The 18,574-nt window shown below is 46.7% G+C and overlaps 1 protein-coding gene across 1 annotated transcript; it reads left to right on the forward strand.

Moving 5' to 3' along the window:
* The first annotated feature begins 520 nt into the window (after window positions 1–520).
* On the forward strand, window positions 521–17,978 carry SMYD3 (SET and MYND domain containing 3). The gene is made up of 12 exons (XM_078868419.1): window positions 521–713; window positions 2,852–2,918; window positions 5,604–5,711; window positions 7,438–7,501; window positions 8,259–8,395; window positions 9,980–10,047; window positions 11,148–11,250; window positions 11,961–12,071; window positions 13,110–13,197; window positions 13,973–14,150; window positions 15,818–15,926; window positions 17,775–17,978. Exons 1-12 carry the CDS (start codon window positions 553–555, stop codon window positions 17,868–17,870), a joined length of 1,290 nt encoding a protein of 429 aa, XP_078724545.1. The 5' UTR covers window positions 521–552; the 3' UTR covers window positions 17,871–17,978.
* The last annotated feature ends 596 nt before the right edge of the window (window positions 17,979–18,574 follow it).

Consider the following 18,574-nt stretch of genomic DNA (forward strand, 5'->3'; position numbering starts at 1 on the left):
AACGGCTCGACGTGATGACGTCACGTCCCTTGAGCAACACGCAATCAAAGAACGGTTCGACGTGATGACGTCACTCAGAGCAAACGCTGTCAAGGAACAGCTCGACGTGATGACGTCATGTCCCAAACAGCAACACGCTCAAGGAACAGCTCGACGTGATGACGTCACGTCCCAAACAGTAACACGTTCAGGGGACAGTTCAACGTGATGACGTCACGCCCCAAACAGCAACACGCTCAGGGGACAGCTCAACGTGATGACGTCACGTCCCAAACAGCAACACGCTGAAGGAGCGATTGAGCTTAACGACGCCGGCACTCAGCAACGCGCTGACGCAGGGACTGGATGAGCGTGATGACGTCACGACCTCTTCGGCCACGCCTCTTCAGGGGACGTCGCCGAGCGTGAAGACGTCACGCGCGACGTCCCCCCCCCCCACGCACGCCACGCCCACCCCACGCGCCTCGTTCTCATCAGGCTCCACGTGGGTAGCACGTGGCGCCCGGGCACAGCTGACGGACAGTGCGCTACAGTGGGCTACAGTGGGCGAGCATGTGCAGCATGGAGCGGTGCTCGTGCCTCGGCGGCAAGGGCCAGGGGCTGCGGGCGACGAGAGCGGTGCACCCCGGGGCACTGATCTACTCCTCGAAGCCCTACGCCTGCGTGGTGGTGAAGGGCAGCCACGACACGGTGTGCGACCACTGCCTGGCGAGGTGCGTGAGTGCGGTGCCCAACCGCAGCGCTTCGGCCACGGCGAGCGGAGTTCGATTGCCGCTCACGGCCAACGCCGGTGACGATTATTATCTGGACCGGTCGTGCGCCTCCCCTAGGTCGACTCGGCCTCAATGAGTTGCCGGTGCGGTGTGTAAACATCGCCACTGGGGAGACAAAGGTGGCCGGGCGTGGTGCTAGCCACCCACCCCCTCGTGTGCCACAGTGCCGGCCTTCATAGGTGCTCGCTAACAGCACTTGCCCCAGCAGTCTGTCAAGGCTATACGGGGGATCTTTACACAAGTTGTGTGTTGCTACACACAACTTGTGTTGCTATATACAACTTGTGTTGGCTCTACACACAACGTGTGTTGGCTCTATACATAACTTGTGTTGCTATACACAACGTGTGTTGCTGTACATAACGTGTGTTGGCTACACACAACTTATGTTGGCTATATACATAACTTGTGTTGGCTCTATACATAACTTGTGTTGGTTATACACAACTTGTGTTGGCTCTATACACAACTTGTGTTGCTATACACAGCTTGTGTTGCTATACACAACGTGTGTTGGCTCTATGCATAACTTGTGTTGGCTCTATACACAACTTGTGTTGCTATACACAACGTGTGTTGGCTCTATACATAACTTGTGTTGCTATACACAGCTTGTGTTGCTATACACAACGTGTGTTGGCTCTATACACAGCTTGTGTTGCTATACACAGCTTGTATTGCTATACACAACTTGTGTTGCTATACACAACTTGTGTTGCTATACACAACGTGTGTTGGCTCTATACAAGGGATGCTTTTCTCTGTCCCGTCTGGTGCGAGACTCCGTAGTTTAGTGGTTAGCGCATTGTGCTACAAAGGGATTCGGCACTGGAAAGACAAAGGCGGCCGTGCGTGGAGCTGGTCACCCCCCCCCCTCGTGTGCCCTCCCGCTACTTCCACTCTCCACCTTTGTAGGTCCGAGGTCTCCCAAGGCTCAATCGCAGGGCCCTCCTGAAAGAGCCGAGGATCTCCGTGGACTGATTGCTTTGTTGTGACAACTTATTTGTTGTTGAATCATTTAATGTAATTTTTTAATTCGTGATTATTTTTCTGAGGTTTAATTTACTTAATACAGTAATTGTTCAGAGTAGTATTTAGCCCTTAATGCGATGTTGTATATGATTAATGTACAATTAGCATGAATGACGCTATATAAAATTGTAATACTATTTATTAAACAAGCATCTGAATTAAAGTAACATGACTCGTCAAGTGAACTGCTGGATAAGAGCCTCTCCACGCCGTGCGGTTCATTGAAGTTATTTGACTATACTTCACCACGCTTCGCCAGTGGCGTTTGGTGCAGGCGGGGAGCATCTATCTAGGAGCATGGAAGCACAGTACAACATTGTATTTTCCTTGGCTGCCCTGTTGCTTCACAACGTAGCACAGCCTCGCAGACGGCCTATGAAACGCTGGCACGCGTGGTGGGTCCCTTCCCAACACTGCAGAACGTTGAACAAGAGGCACCACGAATGTTGACAACTCATTATTTGGTGATGCTGCGTTTGGCAGTTGCGCTGTAATAACTTGACACAATGGCCATTGGCACTGGCTTACTTTAAAAAAGAATATCGGCGACGTTTTGGGCACTGCCCCTTTTTCATGGCACACATTATTTGTGCCGTGATTTGTGCTGTGAGGAAGGGACGTTGACTGAAACGTCACTTATTCCCTAAATGTTCTCTTAAAGTAGTTTTGGCGAACGTGTTGTTGTATGTTAATGATATCCGCGATGTATCGAGCGAACACCAGATGCCTGCTGCTCTAACATGTTTCTAAACGTTTCAAATATTGTTACTACTTCATACAGAAGTGGACGGATAAAAGGCCAATACATTATTCCACACACGGTATCTTCAATGACATGACCGCATTTTTTTTACTTCTTTCACGTGGTAAAATGATATGCCAACAACAACATCTGAAATTGTGCATAACAATGCTCTAAATAAAATGCAATGGTCTCTAAATACAATACATTAATTTGAACAATTGTAAATGTATTAATGATCCAGCGATGCGGATGCTGTTGTACAATGGTATTTGGCTGAACATTCTGCGATTCTCTTCTGCAGGAAAGACGGTCGCTTGCTGCGATGCTCGCACTGCAAGTTTGCCTACTACTGCAATGCATCCTGCCAGGTATCACAACCCAAACTAACAATTCCAAGTCCACCTACACCAGTCTTGGATCCTTGGGACTAGTCCTCGGCTTCAATTTCGTTTGGGTGTGTGACCACGGTCCAGAGGACTTTGCTTATATCGGCTTTTCCAGTGGCACATGCAACCTGAGCCGTGGCAAAACCGTGATGCACGCCGGCCTGGGAAGACCTCTGAATCTGGCTCGGGCCTAAGCAGAGCCAGGGGCGGTGGGGCTAATGATGTGTTTCATTGAGTGTGACGTCAAAACCCTGTGAGGAAGATAAAATATCGTGGCGTCATCTACGTGCGGCACATTGTTACAACGTTACATGTGACGACGTCGGCGGTACAGCTTGGCTTCTACAGTGGAAAAACAACTCTCGTTACCGGCTCTGGCCTGCTCCGGCACGGCCCACGTACGGCACGGATGTGCCAGTGGAAAAGGGCACCCGGCCTTGACACTGGCCTCAAGCTAAATCCCAGCCTCGGTCTGGGCATTGGGGGCTGTCGGCCTCGTGGGTCCCAGCCATGAATCTAAGACTGACCTACACACAACATGCCCACGTTGGAATGTATTAGTGCCGTAGTGCTGCATCAATAAAAAAAGGATTCAAAAGCTCACATTGCATACATCGAATCACGAGTGTAAGGAGCTGGTGTTTCTTGATTCGTAGATGTTTTATTAATCCCAGTAATTGGGCATGGGAAGGACCCATCACTAGGAGGGTTGGTGGCCAAATGGACTCAACGACAGAATGGCAGCCATGGGAGAAAAATCGTCTCGGTGTATGTAGATCCAGAGAGGGGAGCGTTGAAATCAGATCGTGTGGAGGTGTTAGATGGATTGTTACATCGCAGAACTGAGAGATGGCAATGGCTTGGAGGATTTTATCCAGCAGTGGATTGATGGTGACTTATGACGACATGCTTAATGCGATAGGTTTACGTGACCTCCAGCCACGAGAGGCCGTTACATTCATCACAGCATTACAATAAATCTACTCGCAACCCGGAGGCGCGACAAATAATTGAATTGTGAGGGCGGTGAAACTTTACACCCCTGCTGCTGTGTAGCAGATAGTGGGCCGCAAGCTTGAAATCGTGCTTGTGCACTAATCATGACCCTACGCATCACCGTAAATACGCTTACAACAGGCCGCATGCGGCCCACGTGCTGCAATTTGCCCACCACTGCCATGTATGCTGACTTGAACGGAAGAAGCTATTTTACACCGACCGCTGTGCAATGTGATGGGTGTGCTTTGTCCTTGCAGATTATGTTTTTTCACAGTGTAAAACACATTCAGTTACATTGCTGCACATCGGGGGTGGTCATGTAAGCCAATTTTTTCAGCAGGATGCACAGCTGTCCTCGTCCAAACGTCTTTGCCCCCCCCCCCCCCTCTGATTGTGGCAATGACTCAACAAACGGTCAACGCAAAGATTACGCGAACTACACAAAAAATTCCAGCCATCAATGGGATAGCATGGAAAATAACACAGTGGGCGTGATAAGGCCCGCCTCTCTGTTGCCATTGAAAATCACCTGCGTTTTTCAGCTATTTGGGTGAAAACTCGGCCAGGGTAGAATGCTCGGCGTTACGAGATATGGAATGAGGAAAGCACTTTTCCTTATGCACCCAGTGACCAATACGCTGTGTAAAAAAGGAAAACGACAAGTTTATTCAAATGATCAAGGCTGTATTTTTCACCATTATGTGACGGCCTTGGTCAGTATAAAGGGCATCTATTATATATCAATCTTGGGCATTTGTGCTGTAAAGGCACAAATGGTTTAGAAATTGTTGAGACTCACATTTTTTTGGCAGTCGCACATGAATCACACACACATTCAGCGTTCCCGCAAAATACGATATACCATTTGGCATTTTTAATGTCGGAACTATATAAAGTCCCAATGTCTGCTGAATTCACTTTGCCAGATTGTAACTTAATTTGTAATTTTGGGATAAAATAATAATAAAATTGTTTATTTTCAGTTGGCCTTGTAATAAAAAAAAAGTTTACCACATTTAGTTTTGTGAAATCATTACTTATTATGCTAGTTTCATATTTAATTGGCATATTTCATGCATCTAATTGACAATTAAAGTATTGTAGATTTGTATTACAACTTTGTGGTACTTTGTAGCCTGGAATATGTAATGTCCATTGGTTTTTGGGTTGCGCTTTTCTAAACAAAAATATCCCAAGTAATTTGCAATTAAAGTACCTCTTATGTATGGCAGGTATCCAGGAGCTACATACCACTGTTGAGGTCTGCTAAACACGAGGCCTTCATTTGAGAGTTTGTGTGATTAATAGATTGTGTTGTATGGCCACCTGTCTATTATTAAATACCATGCACACTTTACCCCACCGAATACCAGTGTAGAGTGTGGGTCCTCCCGGCCTCTGCAAGGCATCTGGCCAGCGTGGAAGTCTGTCAAAGTGCTCCAGTGGTTCTCTCGAGCTCCCTCTAATCGAGGCCTTTCCACCAGCAAGCATTTGCAGGGCTGCACCTTTCCCTGTTGTGTCGACGACTACAATGGCTTAACATCGCACTGCGTAATTCAATCAATAAGGCATTCCGTCGCGTCTGTGGTAATTTTTTAGTTTATTAGGTTTTTTTAAAACCAGCTGGCCGGGATCGCCACGTGTTGATGTTTTGTTTGCTGGTTTCAGAAAAGCGCTTGGACGGAGCACAAATCTGAATGCCGCTGCCTCAAGAAAGTCGCTCCAAACATCCCCACGGACATGGTGCGCCTGGTGGCGCGGATTCTCTTCAAGCTGGTGAGCGCCGGGCACCGGCGGACTCGCGGTCGTGCGGGGATGGCCCCGAGAAAACAACAACAACACGGATCGCACAAAACACGTCTCTGTGACGTGGGTTGTGCGGAAGGGGTTACGGTATTTAGTCCGGTTTTTATTGCTTGTTAAAATTATCGGATTACTTCTCGACGTTTGGCAGCAAATGGCGCGTGCAATAATTGACGTTCGATTTGAATCTGTTGCACGCAACGAGTTCACGTGGTGACCGCTTGCGGTGACTGGAGGCCGCTACGTCCGCCATGACGCCACTGATATGGCCTGTCATCGACTTGAATTGCAACCCTAATTTGTGGTGATCTTCGAATTGCGAGTGGCGCCGCAGAGCATTGTGGTTAATGCTTCTTGTCGGAAGGTGGTGGAGTACGAATGGTGTGCCAACTGCAGTTCTTGTTTCAAGTTTCCATTTTTTTTTGTTTAACCAGAAGGGAGAATTTTAGAGAGGGGCCACCAGGATAGTTTCACTGGCAAGTTACCTGGGTCACCAAATTCACAAATAGAAAAACAAATAAAATACAGCATTGAAGCATATAGACATCGGAACAGAAGCTAAAATAACCGTGTAATATGAAAACATCTAATATGTTGCACAAACAAATTTAGGTGAAATAAATGTTAAACATTAATATTTATGCAGCACAAAGTTGGCTTGGGCAGGTTATTTTTAGGCTAATCAAAGTACAATTACAAAATTAAGTGTTGCAAAAACATGAAAGAGATATCGGATGACAACAGTACTGATATGTAAGCAGACAAATTATAAGTCTGCAATTTCTGGTGACGTAATGATCAACCTGCTTGTTCTTTTAGTACTGAAAATCAGTATTGATTGTGTTCTTTTTCCATGCTACAGAGCCATAGCAAGCTGGGCAGTAGTGGGGTGTGAGAGTGAAAAAAATATACATTGGCAATTTAGTGAGCATGCATTTGGTAACAAACTGAATGTTTTATTACGACATTGCACTTTGGAATTACTTTGAAAGACAGAAGGGTGAACGCACGCTTTGGGAGAACATACACGGGTTAATTACGATATTGAAACTGTAAATCAAAGTACACGGGCATGGGCAGAACACATCACAGAGAAGAATGGTGACCAATAGACATGAATGATAACAGAGTGGCAGTCAAGGAACGGAATGTAATGCGGCTGAGAAACCGACCACGAGGAGATGGAGTGATGAAATCGGCTTGTGTGCATGTGCTCAGTGAATTATTATATCACAAGGGTCATAAGGGCTGCCAGTGGGATGGGAAGACCTTCATTCAGCAGTGGATTGATCATCGCTGCTGATGATGATGATGAAATTGCACTTTGCATTAAGCTGGTAATGTTAAGTATAAGTTTGCTGGATCATTATTTTTCTCTCGTCTAATGCGAAGTCAAGCATTATTGTTATCCTGTCTTCAGGTTGTGAACAGATATAGACTCAAGGCAATTGACTAATTCACACACTACAACCATTATCCATCGGGGGGGAAATGTATTTTATTTTATTATACACCCAATAATTAAATTCCTTCTCCCAAAATATGTAAATGTAGTTTGGGGTTTTTCAAAAATTACTAAATTCACTGGTTACGTGCTGGTGTACTTTTGGATACGAGCAACTAATCTTTATGCCAACATTTGAATCAGTACAAGTAATTAAAATGTGAAAACTTAATTAGTTTTTATTTTTTTATTCAGGCTCGGCTGAATTCAAAGCCATGCCCATCAGAGGAGTTCTACTCACTACAGCAACTGCAATCTCGTAAGTGGTGCACTGCACCCTATTTCTCTTCCTTCATCGCCTTTGTTTGTTTAACTAATGTGTATTCTTTGGGTCTTTCGGTAAAGCCATGTAGATAGTGATATTGTGATTATTTTTATTAATATTTTTATTATAATTTTTCTATCTACTTGGCTTTACCGAAAGACCCCAAAAATATGAATTCCTGCAATCACGAAAGCTTTAAGTCAAGTTTTGACTAATGTCTTTATTTGGCTAATGTCTCCTTGGCTGTTACATTTCTAATTATCTCCGTACCTGGCTGTCTGCCTACATGCATACCTCCCCGCCTACATAACTACTCACTCGTGAACGTAGCACACAACTATTGATTGATGGAAATACGTTTGTCATTCCACTTCTAACTCCAGAATGGGGCTAATCAATACAACAAATACGAGCAGAACATTTTACCCTTTCTAAAATGCAAGTTTGATTTTTTTTTTGAGACCATGACCTGACCCTGACAGCGGACAAAAACCTTGAATAGAGTATGGAGTGGTTGGTTGTTATTGCTCGCACTGGACAATTGGGTTTATGCACATCAATATCGCCCCCCCCCCTACTGTGAAACTACTGCGGACTCTGTGAAACATAGCACCTTCCTTCATGGCCCGAATACCAAATGCGCTAACTTATTATTGTTGTCAACATATGAGTGCTCAGCGAGGTCGGATATGCGGCGTTGAACTTTAACTCGCTGAAATGAAGCATACTTTGCTGTGCGTGTGCCATGCAGATACTGATCAGATGAGTGAACAGATGCGGAACGGCCTGGAACTGCTTGCCAACACACTGCGAATGTTCCTGGAGGGGGAAGACCTGGACTGGAGCAGTCTGCTTCCTGCCGACAACGTCATGCAGCTGCTCGGCAAGGTGCAGCAGACACGCACACCCACGCCCGCTATCCCACAGCACCCTTTACCAGTGGGCAAACTCCACGCCAAAATGTGTCTTTACGTTACTTAAATAACATGTGGCTTGCTGCCACGGTGTTAAGGTGGGGGGTATTATGCTTGATTTGCAATCTGGCTTGAATCTCCCAGGATGCCAGGAGTGCTTTACCTCTCGTCTCAAATGAAACATTTCAAAGGGCACCCACAGTGGCAACTGCCTTTGCGGGCACAAGATGACTTGGCACAAGATTATGCGGCACCTGCCTGAAAGCGTGAATTCGTCTGCGACTTGTGGGCGATGATTGTTATGTGTTATCCCGATTTCGTAAATTGTCAGTGTCATTTTAGAAGTTGCCCCCCCTAACGCTGCCAAACAAATGCCTGCTCTTGCGAACTTCGTCGGGGGGATCTTTAACATCCATTGTGAAGCACATGGTGCATCGTAGTGTTATGCTTATTATTATACCTGCCATGTTAATCAGGATGACAGGTGGATTTCAACCCCGAACCTTTGCAGAAGGTGGCGAACGCACTAATACACTACTACATGGCCACGTCCCACCACCCAGCAGAGTATGCACGGCTACAGAGTTAGTCGATCGGCTGGTTATGTGTGGTGGGGTAAAGGATGTGTAATCCCGCCTCTTCCAGAACGCCTGACTTTTGTGGAAGAGTAGGCCAAATAAATCCGAGATAGAAATACTATAGAGCTGCCTCTAGCGGAGGCCCCTTCTTCCAGCAGAGGCGTGAGCAACCAATTGCAGGGCTGCACCTTTACCGCTTGCATATTTAAAGCCATGGCTAACCTGGGGTGGAATTGTTGTGTGCTAAATACTTGGTGAGGCCATAAATATGAATTTGGTATGTTGTATGCAAATGCTGCTTGGCATATGGATTATGAGAGTGATGATGATTTATTAATAATGCTGTGGCAGAATGAGAGGCATTCTGTTGTGTTGCAAGGGAAACCCTGAGTTATGCGGTTGGGTTCGAACTCGGGACCTCCCGCCAGCAAAGCGAACACTAATCCTTAGAGACATCCGTCCCATGCAATTATAGATGTTCCATTTCAAGCGAGGCGTTCTGTCAATACAATAAAATGACATTAAAGGTAGCGAGCAAAGAAACAAATAAATAAACGTTAAATGTTAAGGAAAGACGATAAAAAAATTGGTCAGATGATGATAATTTAATATGCAAACGTGCTTTGTTTTATTTGAAATTTTAATTCTTGGGACACGTCATTCGCAGCCTAATCCAAATGGAAATGTGGCCATCTGGAAAACGCGTACATGACGGGAAGGTGCTAATGGAAAACCCAATAGGGGCGCATCAGAAGGTCATTGAAAGGCACAGAATTAATCGGATAGCACCTTCCCTCGGCAGCGCGTGTGTTGTTTGGCGCCAGCGCGATGAGCCGCGGTTCTCCCCGCGATGCTCGTTATGTCCCGCCAACATTGTCGGTGGCCGCCCGCATCGTCTTGCGGCGTCCCCGGGTGGTGGTTCCGCACGGAGAGTGGCTTGTTGTGTTCATTGCTCCTTGCACATTGTTTCACCTTCCCAGATCACCTGCAACAGTTTTTCGGTGTGCGACGGCGAATTTCAAGATCTCGGTGTCGCAATTTACCCGAGGTTTGTTTCAGCAGTGAATATCACACGCGCTGGCTTTTCATATTTGGGGAAATTACTACCATTTCAAAATAGTCCTCACCTATAATTTCCTGGCTGGTTCCTGGCTGGCTGCTTCTCCACCCTCAAAAGTAACTATTGTTAGTGACTATGGGCAGTTGCCACACAAGCTAACCGGGTAACTGGCTAAACGGGATTTTACGTGTAACAAATAAACATTGACTTGAAACTGCGGGAGAAGAAGTTTGGAAGACGATGGATAGCAACACCGAAGGGGGCGGGACACGAATACAGAAGACTAACGACGGTTAATTAAAATTGCTAATTTCAATTTGTGTTCCTATCAATGTAATTCTGTCACCAGAATATGTCAAGAATAGAGAATATACAAAAAGACTAACATTATCTTGGCATTTCATTACGTAAAAAATCAGGTTACTTTTAGTGCTCTGAGTACAGGAGGATTGTGAGAGGAGTGACAATGACAGCTGCCTCATATTTCCCGATGCAGAGCAATGGATTCTCCACTCATTATCGTCGTAACAATAATAATAAACACATTATCTATTTTTTTATAGTTTGCTGAGTGTCACACGGTATTTTGCTATTTTTTTTGCGAACTCGAATTCACATATCGTTTCGAAGTAGCGTGTCGATAAACAGTGGCACACGGTGGTTTGTTTCTGATGAGGAATTGCGGTGGAAAGGGGCACTGTGGGGTGCGGGTGGGGAGAGAAATGAAGCGACGTTGTGCGTCGTACAATAAAGAGAAAGGCCGTATATCAGAAAGAGACAAAACAGAATGCCCTTAGTGTCCTTATCGGTGCGAAATATACAGTGGCGACTCGACAAAAAAAATGGTCTGTTGATTTATCCGATAGATTAAAATGAATCGAAAATGGCACTTTGTGGGGGGGGAGGGGAGGCAGCGCTGGCCAAGACTAGCTTAATGTGAAGTGCGCCGTTTCTCTTGAGAGGAGGAAACAGCAAGATCCGAGTGCGTGGTCATCCCTGGGATGGAAGCCCTGTATCAGTCGTGGCATGCGTTTTCTCCGCGCGTGCGTGCGCGTGTGTGTGTGTGTGCGTGTCTGTGCGGCTGGCAGTTTGTCTCTGCTGAACCACAGCTGCGACCCGAGCTGCGTGGTCGTCTTCGAGGGCTCGACGATGCTGCTGCGAGCAATGCGGGACATTCCGGCAGGAGAAGAGGTACGTGGATGTGTATGGGCCATGTGTTTGGGATTTTTAAGTCGTATTTTATTATGCAATGTAGCGAATGGCACGCTGCCATTGTGGAAAGATTCACAAATACCGGACTTGCTCCGGCGATTTGTTCTCGCGGTGAGACGGTTGAACAAAAATGGGCACTTTTATTAAATCCTCTCACCCTCTGTCCACTTAGCAGTATAAATGAGTGCCATGGACATTTCGTAGATGGGCAGCTGCGTGTGGGTGGGGTAGAGTGTGGGTTTTCCCACAATTTCCAAGACGTCTGTCCATCGTGGGAAACTATAGGTTAAACAAACCTCTGACGGGTGAGACCCTTCTGCCGGGTCGTGGCTTGAGGAAGCAGTTACAGGGCCTAAACGTCTTGCTGTGATAGAATGTAGCAACATAGCCTATGGCAAAATCGTCCAGAGGTCCGCCCTTATCTCATTTGATCTCGTTAGCCAAGCAGGGCTTAGCCTAGTTGAGTGCTTGAAATGGTAACCACCAATTACATTTTATTGTGAAGCTACTGAATCAACGCGCTTGTTTGTGTTTAGTTGTCCTTCCCCAGCGCACCTCCGATTAGCACGCTTGGCTATGCACGGTGCAAAGAAGTTCAACATATAACCACCTCGGATAAAAGCAGGTCTTGTTGACTTGCTGTGCTCCCTGCGATCGTTTCCCCATGGCCTCCCACTGCGCGCCCACAGCTCTGCATCAGCTACATCGACACGCTGTCTCCGAGCCGCACGCGCAGGCAGGAGCTGCTGCGGCGCTACTATTTCACCTGCCAGTGCAGCCTCTGCGAGCAAGGCCTGGGGGTGAGTTTCCGCACGCGACGTCGCTTTCACCGGGCGATCTCCGTGGCGCATGGTGCCGCAAGCTCTCTGCGACGCGGTTCGACGTCGGGGAGCTGCGTGGCTTCTCGGCTCCGCCAGTGGGAGAAGGGGCACAGACGTGTTGGGACTACACATGGCAACACTTTCCCCCAACTGTGAAGCTGCTGCAGACTGTGAGACGTGTGGTGCCTTCCTCCGTGATAGCCGTTGCGCTATGTGAATGGTGGCAATACCAAATGTGCTGAGTTTAAATTTCGATTTAAAGCTTTCGTGACTGCAGGGATTCATCTTCTTGGTTCTTTCGGTAAAGTCACGTAGAAGGGAAATAATAAAATAATACAAATAAAACATAATAAAATAATTCTCACGACGTTTCGGCCACAACGCAAGCAGCCGTCTTCAGGCGAAACGTCGTGGGAATGATTTTATTATGTTTTATTTTTATTATTTTATTATTTCCCTTCTACGTGACTTTACCGAAAGAACCAAGAAGATGTGTTGAGTTTGTTAATTTTAATAACAACATACTGTCATTACCAATGAAGACAATTTTTGTTCACATACCATACTTGCAGGATTTGCAGTAAACTATCGTGTACCTCCCATTTTCATTGCACAAGTGCATTATGAAGCCTTTATTATGCCTGGTCAACATCGTAAAGCAGACCTTGAGATGCAATGAAAATGAACAGTGGTAGTTTTGAGCCCCTTTTGAATCCATTGCTGGATGAAGGCCTCCCCCCATCCCGTGGGGGTTATTTGACCACACTTCACCGCGTGTGGTCAGTGCGAGTTGAGGTGACGTTGGTTTGCTGGGAGTGCGGGGGGCGGCAAGGATTGTCCAAGAGCAGTTCAGATGTCACTTGCCACCGATGTCAGCCATGGCCAGGAGTGAAACCTCCTCTGTTCGTTGGGTTCATAGCGCGGTGCGTGAACCACTGCTCCCCGCTGTCCCCCATAATCGTCATTTGTTGTGATTAATTTTTATTAAATTCCCTACATCTGTTTATTTCATTGCAGGATACAGACATGGAGAATGGCGACAAGGAAGTAGTTGAAGCCATTCGAAGCCTCATGTTGAAAATCGATAAAGCAAACGCGGATGTCAGTACGTTGTCTTCATTTTTCCATTTCGAAACAAAACGCCAGCCACGCTCTCAGCTGAGCTTACAGCAGCATCGGTAAACACATCTGTACACAGAGCTCCTCTGTTTCCACGTGTAAATTAAAACGTTATAATCCATCAACCTTTGCAGACCAATGTTATCCAGCTACACTTGTTTAAGCAAGCAAGCCCTCTACTGATTCTGATCTTCTGGGTCTCATAGGGCGAGCCGTTCTTGATAAACCAATGCTGCCAGATTACCATTCTTTAATTGCAAGATCACTGTGCATAAAATGGGTCGCCGTTTAGCACAGTATAAGCAATGCCATACACACTCGTTTTGTGTTGCCGTAGCGCATTGTGTCAAAGAAAATACAACCATCATTCTGATCTTTCTCGGCACGTAAGAAAATATATTTTTAAGTCCCTTTGTCTGTGGGCGTGATGCTTTTGGGGGTGTTGCACGAACGCAGGGCTCTCTGCGTGTGCTCGTGGTGCGTCGTGGCTTGGTAAGCCACTTCTTTGAGCTTTCATTTGTGGTGGGGTCACTTCTGAAAAAGAAGGTAATAGCTCAGTGAGCTTTTCCTGGTAAAATAGAACTAGTTTGAGTTGTTTAGTGATTTGTTTACCTTTGCTATACTCTGTAGTGTTTTCCTATTGTTTGTTGTAACTTTCTGACCCGCCTCTCCTGGACATCTGTGTAAAAAGATCTGTATAGCTCGTCGGATTCCTCCTGCAGTGTCAATCAAGGTTCTGCTTGTGGTGGTGGTGGCGGCAGGTCAGCAGGAGGCTCTGGCGCTGTGCGAGGCCATGCTGCAGAAGGCAGCAGCAGCACAGGTCCCCAGCAGCAACGTGCAGTACCTCAAGTTGCTCGACTACGTGTGCAGCGCCTACATTGACACCCATCAGTGGAGCAAGGCGCTGAGTTCTGCACGGGAGGCCGTGCCCTTCTACAGGTGATTTTGGTTTTGGTTGCAGTTATTACCGTTGGTGTAAGTTTTTGTTTGGTTGTTGCAAAATATGTTTTGGTCGTCCGTCGTGTGCCCGATGATAAAGTTGCCGATTTGTTTTCGAAGAAAAATATATTTAAATTGCCACAGATTTCTGTTGTATGTATATATGTATGCTGCACTTCTTTCGCACAGTACGTAGCCAACCGTGTTAATCGCAGGTGTGGGGGAAGGATAACTAAATGCCAAAAGCAGTTCTAGTTTTCAATTTATATTTAACAGTGCATAGCTCCAGTGGCTTCCTAATGGAATGTAATTGCTGGTTACCAATTCAAGCACTAACTAGGCCCAACCCTGCTTGGCTCGTAAGATTGAATGTAATGATAACTCGGCTACATGAGTGCTGCTATACATGGTTTAGGTTTTAGGTTTGGGTTTTATTTTGGATATGGGCACACACGTGCCATTGGGAGAGTGAGTCCAGAACCGTCACCTTCCCCCACACCAGTGTAACGACTGGTGATCACACGATTGACGAGTTGTGCGATTGAGTTAAAATATCGCTTTGTGACAATACAATGTCTAAACCCAAAATACACTGCTTTTCTATTCTCGTGCAACAAAATACAATATTCTAATTCGCGCGAATGGCCACGTCGCCGTCATCGACGTTGGCCACGGTCGACCCACGGCCGTGTGAAGGCCTCCGCGGCCGGCCGCCATCGTTCACGCTCCTGAGGATGCCATCAATGATTTGACCCTAGCGCCGATTTCATCGCTCCCGTCTCCTCGCTAGGAACAGTGCATTTGTCTACTGCGGCAATTTGTACCTCTTTTAACAACGCAAAATGATGATGAGATGATCGCCTGCTTGTCATTTTCGGAAATGACATGAGCGATTTCCCGAGTCAACTGTGGCAAAAGCATCGCTTGAAGCCATCGGTCCGCAGTGGTGTGAGAGCACGTGAGATGCTGTTGCGATGAGATGCTGTTGCGATGAGATGCTGTTGCGACAAGATGCTGTTTGTAACGAGATGCTGCTGTGGCACGATGCAATGCCGCCAGAGGTCCATCGTGGAATAGAAAAAAAATTCGACAACAGTAAAAATGTGTTTCCCCAAGAGGCGTGTGTTTCGGTGAGAATGGGGGGGTGTGCTTTTGTTACATCAGGTGTGCTGTCCAGTCGGGGATTTTCTCACGGCGTAGGATTTTGCGACCAATATGATTCGTCGTCGTTTGTTTGGGTCGGATCACGTAATGTGTCGTCGTTCCACCTCTGCCTGACGCAGCTGATAAAAAAAAATTGTCACGTGAACTAAACGTGCCAGTTTATTACCGCTTCAGCATACCGGTGTGTTGGAGAGCAATCTGACAACAGTTAACCAGTATCACCACGTGAACGTTTACCTTATATTAACATTAAAAATATTCACAGTGGTACGTATTCATACAACTGTTTTGTGTCAAGTCCTATTTATAAATGTGCGTGTATTCACGGTATATATTATGTAAATCGCAATGGTAATGTGGAATCCGACATACTTTTCTGTACTAGAATACAACATTCATTTTCTTGAAAATGTGACATTCTGCAGCACTTTTTCTGCCCAAGTTTGCGCAACAATGTGGCTACGTGTGTGCGTGCGCGCGTGTGTGTGTGTGTGGAAATGCAGGCAATATTACCGGCAGGCACATCCGCAGTTAGCTGTGCAGCTGATGAAGATAGGGAAACTGGAAAATTATCTCCATCAGTCGCAGAAAGCATTCGTCACGTTCAAGGAGGTACAAACAGTGTTGCAGCCCGTTTCTCTCTGCCTTGCATTGTAAACACCCTTCAGTGTTCATGCCAAATTGCAAAACGAGCTGTAGCAAACGGAAAACTAAACTACTTATTTTACCAGGTAAGGCCCACCGAGCTACTTAGTGTAATTACAGTAGCTCATTTTCAGAAGAGACCTGGCCACAAGTAATAACCCAACGAAGTGGCTTATCACGTGGGAATTTATAGCAGCCAAATACTCTAAACGCACGTTGATTCTAACTGCGGAGGGAAAAACCGGATGACCCGGAAAAAAATCCACACGACCATGGGGGGGGGGACATGCAAACTCCAAATATACAGCAGGCGTCATAGTCGTGATCGAACCCACGACCTCCTGTATACTAGGCGAGGTAGTTAACATCTCGCCACCATGGTGCTCAAGCAGAGCATCATCAGTATTTGTGTCTGGTCTGCTTTTTATTTTTTTACCCATAATGCTCCAAGAGAGCATGCACGATCAAAACTCCGTTCTGCTTCTCCACATTAATAATTATATATTTTAGTTCAACGCAACTGTCTTCTAATAATAATAATATCCAGCAGCATTTGTTTAAGTGAGGCAAACTCTGGACCAGTTTCGACCTTCTTGGTCTCATCAGCAGTCACGCTTATAAAAAAAAAAGTCGCCTGTTTGCCAAATGTTATTGGCAAAAGCATTGTTATCTAAAAAGATTGGGGTCCTGATTGTCAGAAAAAGTAATGTTCGTATTCAAACTCGGTGCATTGGCGTGGACCATTTTCGATAAAAGTAAATATAGGTACAAGTCAATTTTGTATCTGATTGAACGTTAAAAAAAATCAGACATTGCAAACCTGAACTGTGGATACCCGATTGATTTGCATTTCTAAAGCAGGTGGCGGAGTGCATTGTTATTGTACCAGCTGCCAAAGTTACCTCACCCTTAACGGTCAAATTAGAAAATCCACAAGCAAGGTGATGCAGCAGTGCGCAAGTGCTGTTTACCTCCCTCATCAAATTATTTGACATTAACACTAAAGGTTTGCAATTCTTATTTTATGTGGGAAGAAAAATGCCCAAGTCCAGTAATTACAGCAACAAAAGGGTTTCACCTTTCCTAATGTGCTTCATCTCAACGTAGAACAACCAATCTGCCTTGTGCAAATGTTAATGATTATTCTCACAGTCGCTGCGTGTTGCCTGGAAGTACACAGGCATCGCCGAGGGTGAAAGGGCAAAACAAGGTAAAGGGGCAGCCCTGTAAATTGCTGCGCTCATGCCGCTGTTGGCAGAAGCTCCTCCACTGGAGGGCACTTGAGAGAGGCCCCCTCTAAGGGGATATGCTGACCTAGCATTCAACACTGGCCACTCATCTCGGAAAGTTGTCGGGAGCTGCCCACATTTGACCCCACCAACTGCCGATACGCTGTGTTGCTGCACCGCCTTTATACCGCTGGGTCCACAGCTGCGGGCGGTGGGAGGGGAGGCGGGTGGGGGGGTTAAGAAACTTGCCGCCTGTGTTGCAAGCGCCACGCCGGGATTGGCAATAGTCGAGCGCGCTGGCCGTCGGCATCAAAAGCCCTACAAATCGGTGACAACGTCAAGGTGGCCGAGCAGTTCTTACTCGTGCCGAGGCTTTCTTGTGCGCGATGACATTTTCCCGCAGAAAGCGCGCGCATAGTGCTTAGGTCATATCGGTTCGTGGTGGGATGGATTCTTTTATTTTTTGATACACACTTCTTTGAAAGGCCAGTGTGCTCAGTGCTTGCCTTCCTGTTCACAGACTTCCTCTCCCTCTCTCCCTGTCCCCCCCCACCCTGTTTTGTTCCCCTACCACCGCCCCCGCCAGGCCTTTCAAATGATGTGCATGACGCACGGCAAGGAGCACTCTCTCTGCCGGCGTCTCGAGCGGCTGCTGAGCGAGTGCGAGCGTTGCCAGCCGTGAGCGGGCGCAGCCCTTTCTTTCATCGCGCCGTGAAGTCGCGGCGATGGGGGAAGCGCCGTCAAGGGCCAGGAGCGCTGCCGTAGGACGCCGAACGGGGGGGGGGGGGGGGGGCGGTGCCGCACCTGTGCCTCGCTCGCCTTCTCTTGCCGCCTCGTGCGAAAAGACACAGGGAGCGGTCAAAGGGTGCGGTAGCTCCTTTTATCCCATTACGATTCGCTGGCCTGCGTACGTGCACAAACTGTTGTCGAGAAAGTTGCGAATTTTAAGAAAAATTACTTTAGCCGTGAAGTGTTCCCCCTCCCCAAATTAGTTTTAATCTATTCGGGCTATGACGCTGGAATTAAATAGATTTTTTGCGAGTTGTTTAAGCTCAAATTTAGAACAAGCGTTGTGCCGAACATTCGGCCACGGCAGCATCCGGAGCTCGCCGGATCGTTTCTTCAAATCCTGTCCACTCGTCAGTGGGAATTGGGTACACCACCACAGGGGAATCTGCAGGTCGTGTGTGGTGGGTTAGAGCGAATGGGTACTCTCACCTCCAAGTAGTCTGGTGAACATGGAAGAGAAGGCCCGTTAACCTCTTTAGAAGGGCCTAGAGCTCCTTGTAGTGGAAGTTCCTCTGGCAGCAGGTGGCGTAAGCAAATAATTTCAGGGCTGCACCTTTAGCTTTGACGTTGATAAGAAATAAATACCTCTTTGCAGAT

The sequence above is a fragment of the Lampetra fluviatilis genome, chromosome 25 (genome assembly GCF_964198595.1).
Source record: "Lampetra fluviatilis chromosome 25, kcLamFluv1.1, whole genome shotgun sequence".
In the NCBI taxonomy this organism is placed as follows: Eukaryota; Metazoa; Chordata; class Hyperoartia; order Petromyzontiformes; family Petromyzontidae; genus Lampetra; species Lampetra fluviatilis.

What these genes read in the sequence shown, in the direction of transcription:
- SMYD3 (XM_078868419.1), top strand. Translation starts at nt 553, where the DNA reads ATGTGCAGCATGGAGCGGTGCTCGTGCCTCGGCGGCAAGGGCCAGGGG. An exon ending in ACATTCCGGCAGGAGAAGAG is followed by an intron (nt 11,251 to 11,960) that starts GTACGTGGATGT and finishes GCGCGCCCACAG; the next exon opens with CTCTGCATCAGCTACATCGA. An exon ending in CATTCGTCACGTTCAAGGAG is followed by an intron (nt 15,927 to 17,774) that starts GTACAAACAGTG and finishes CGCCCCCGCCAG; the next exon opens with GCCTTTCAAATGATGTGCAT.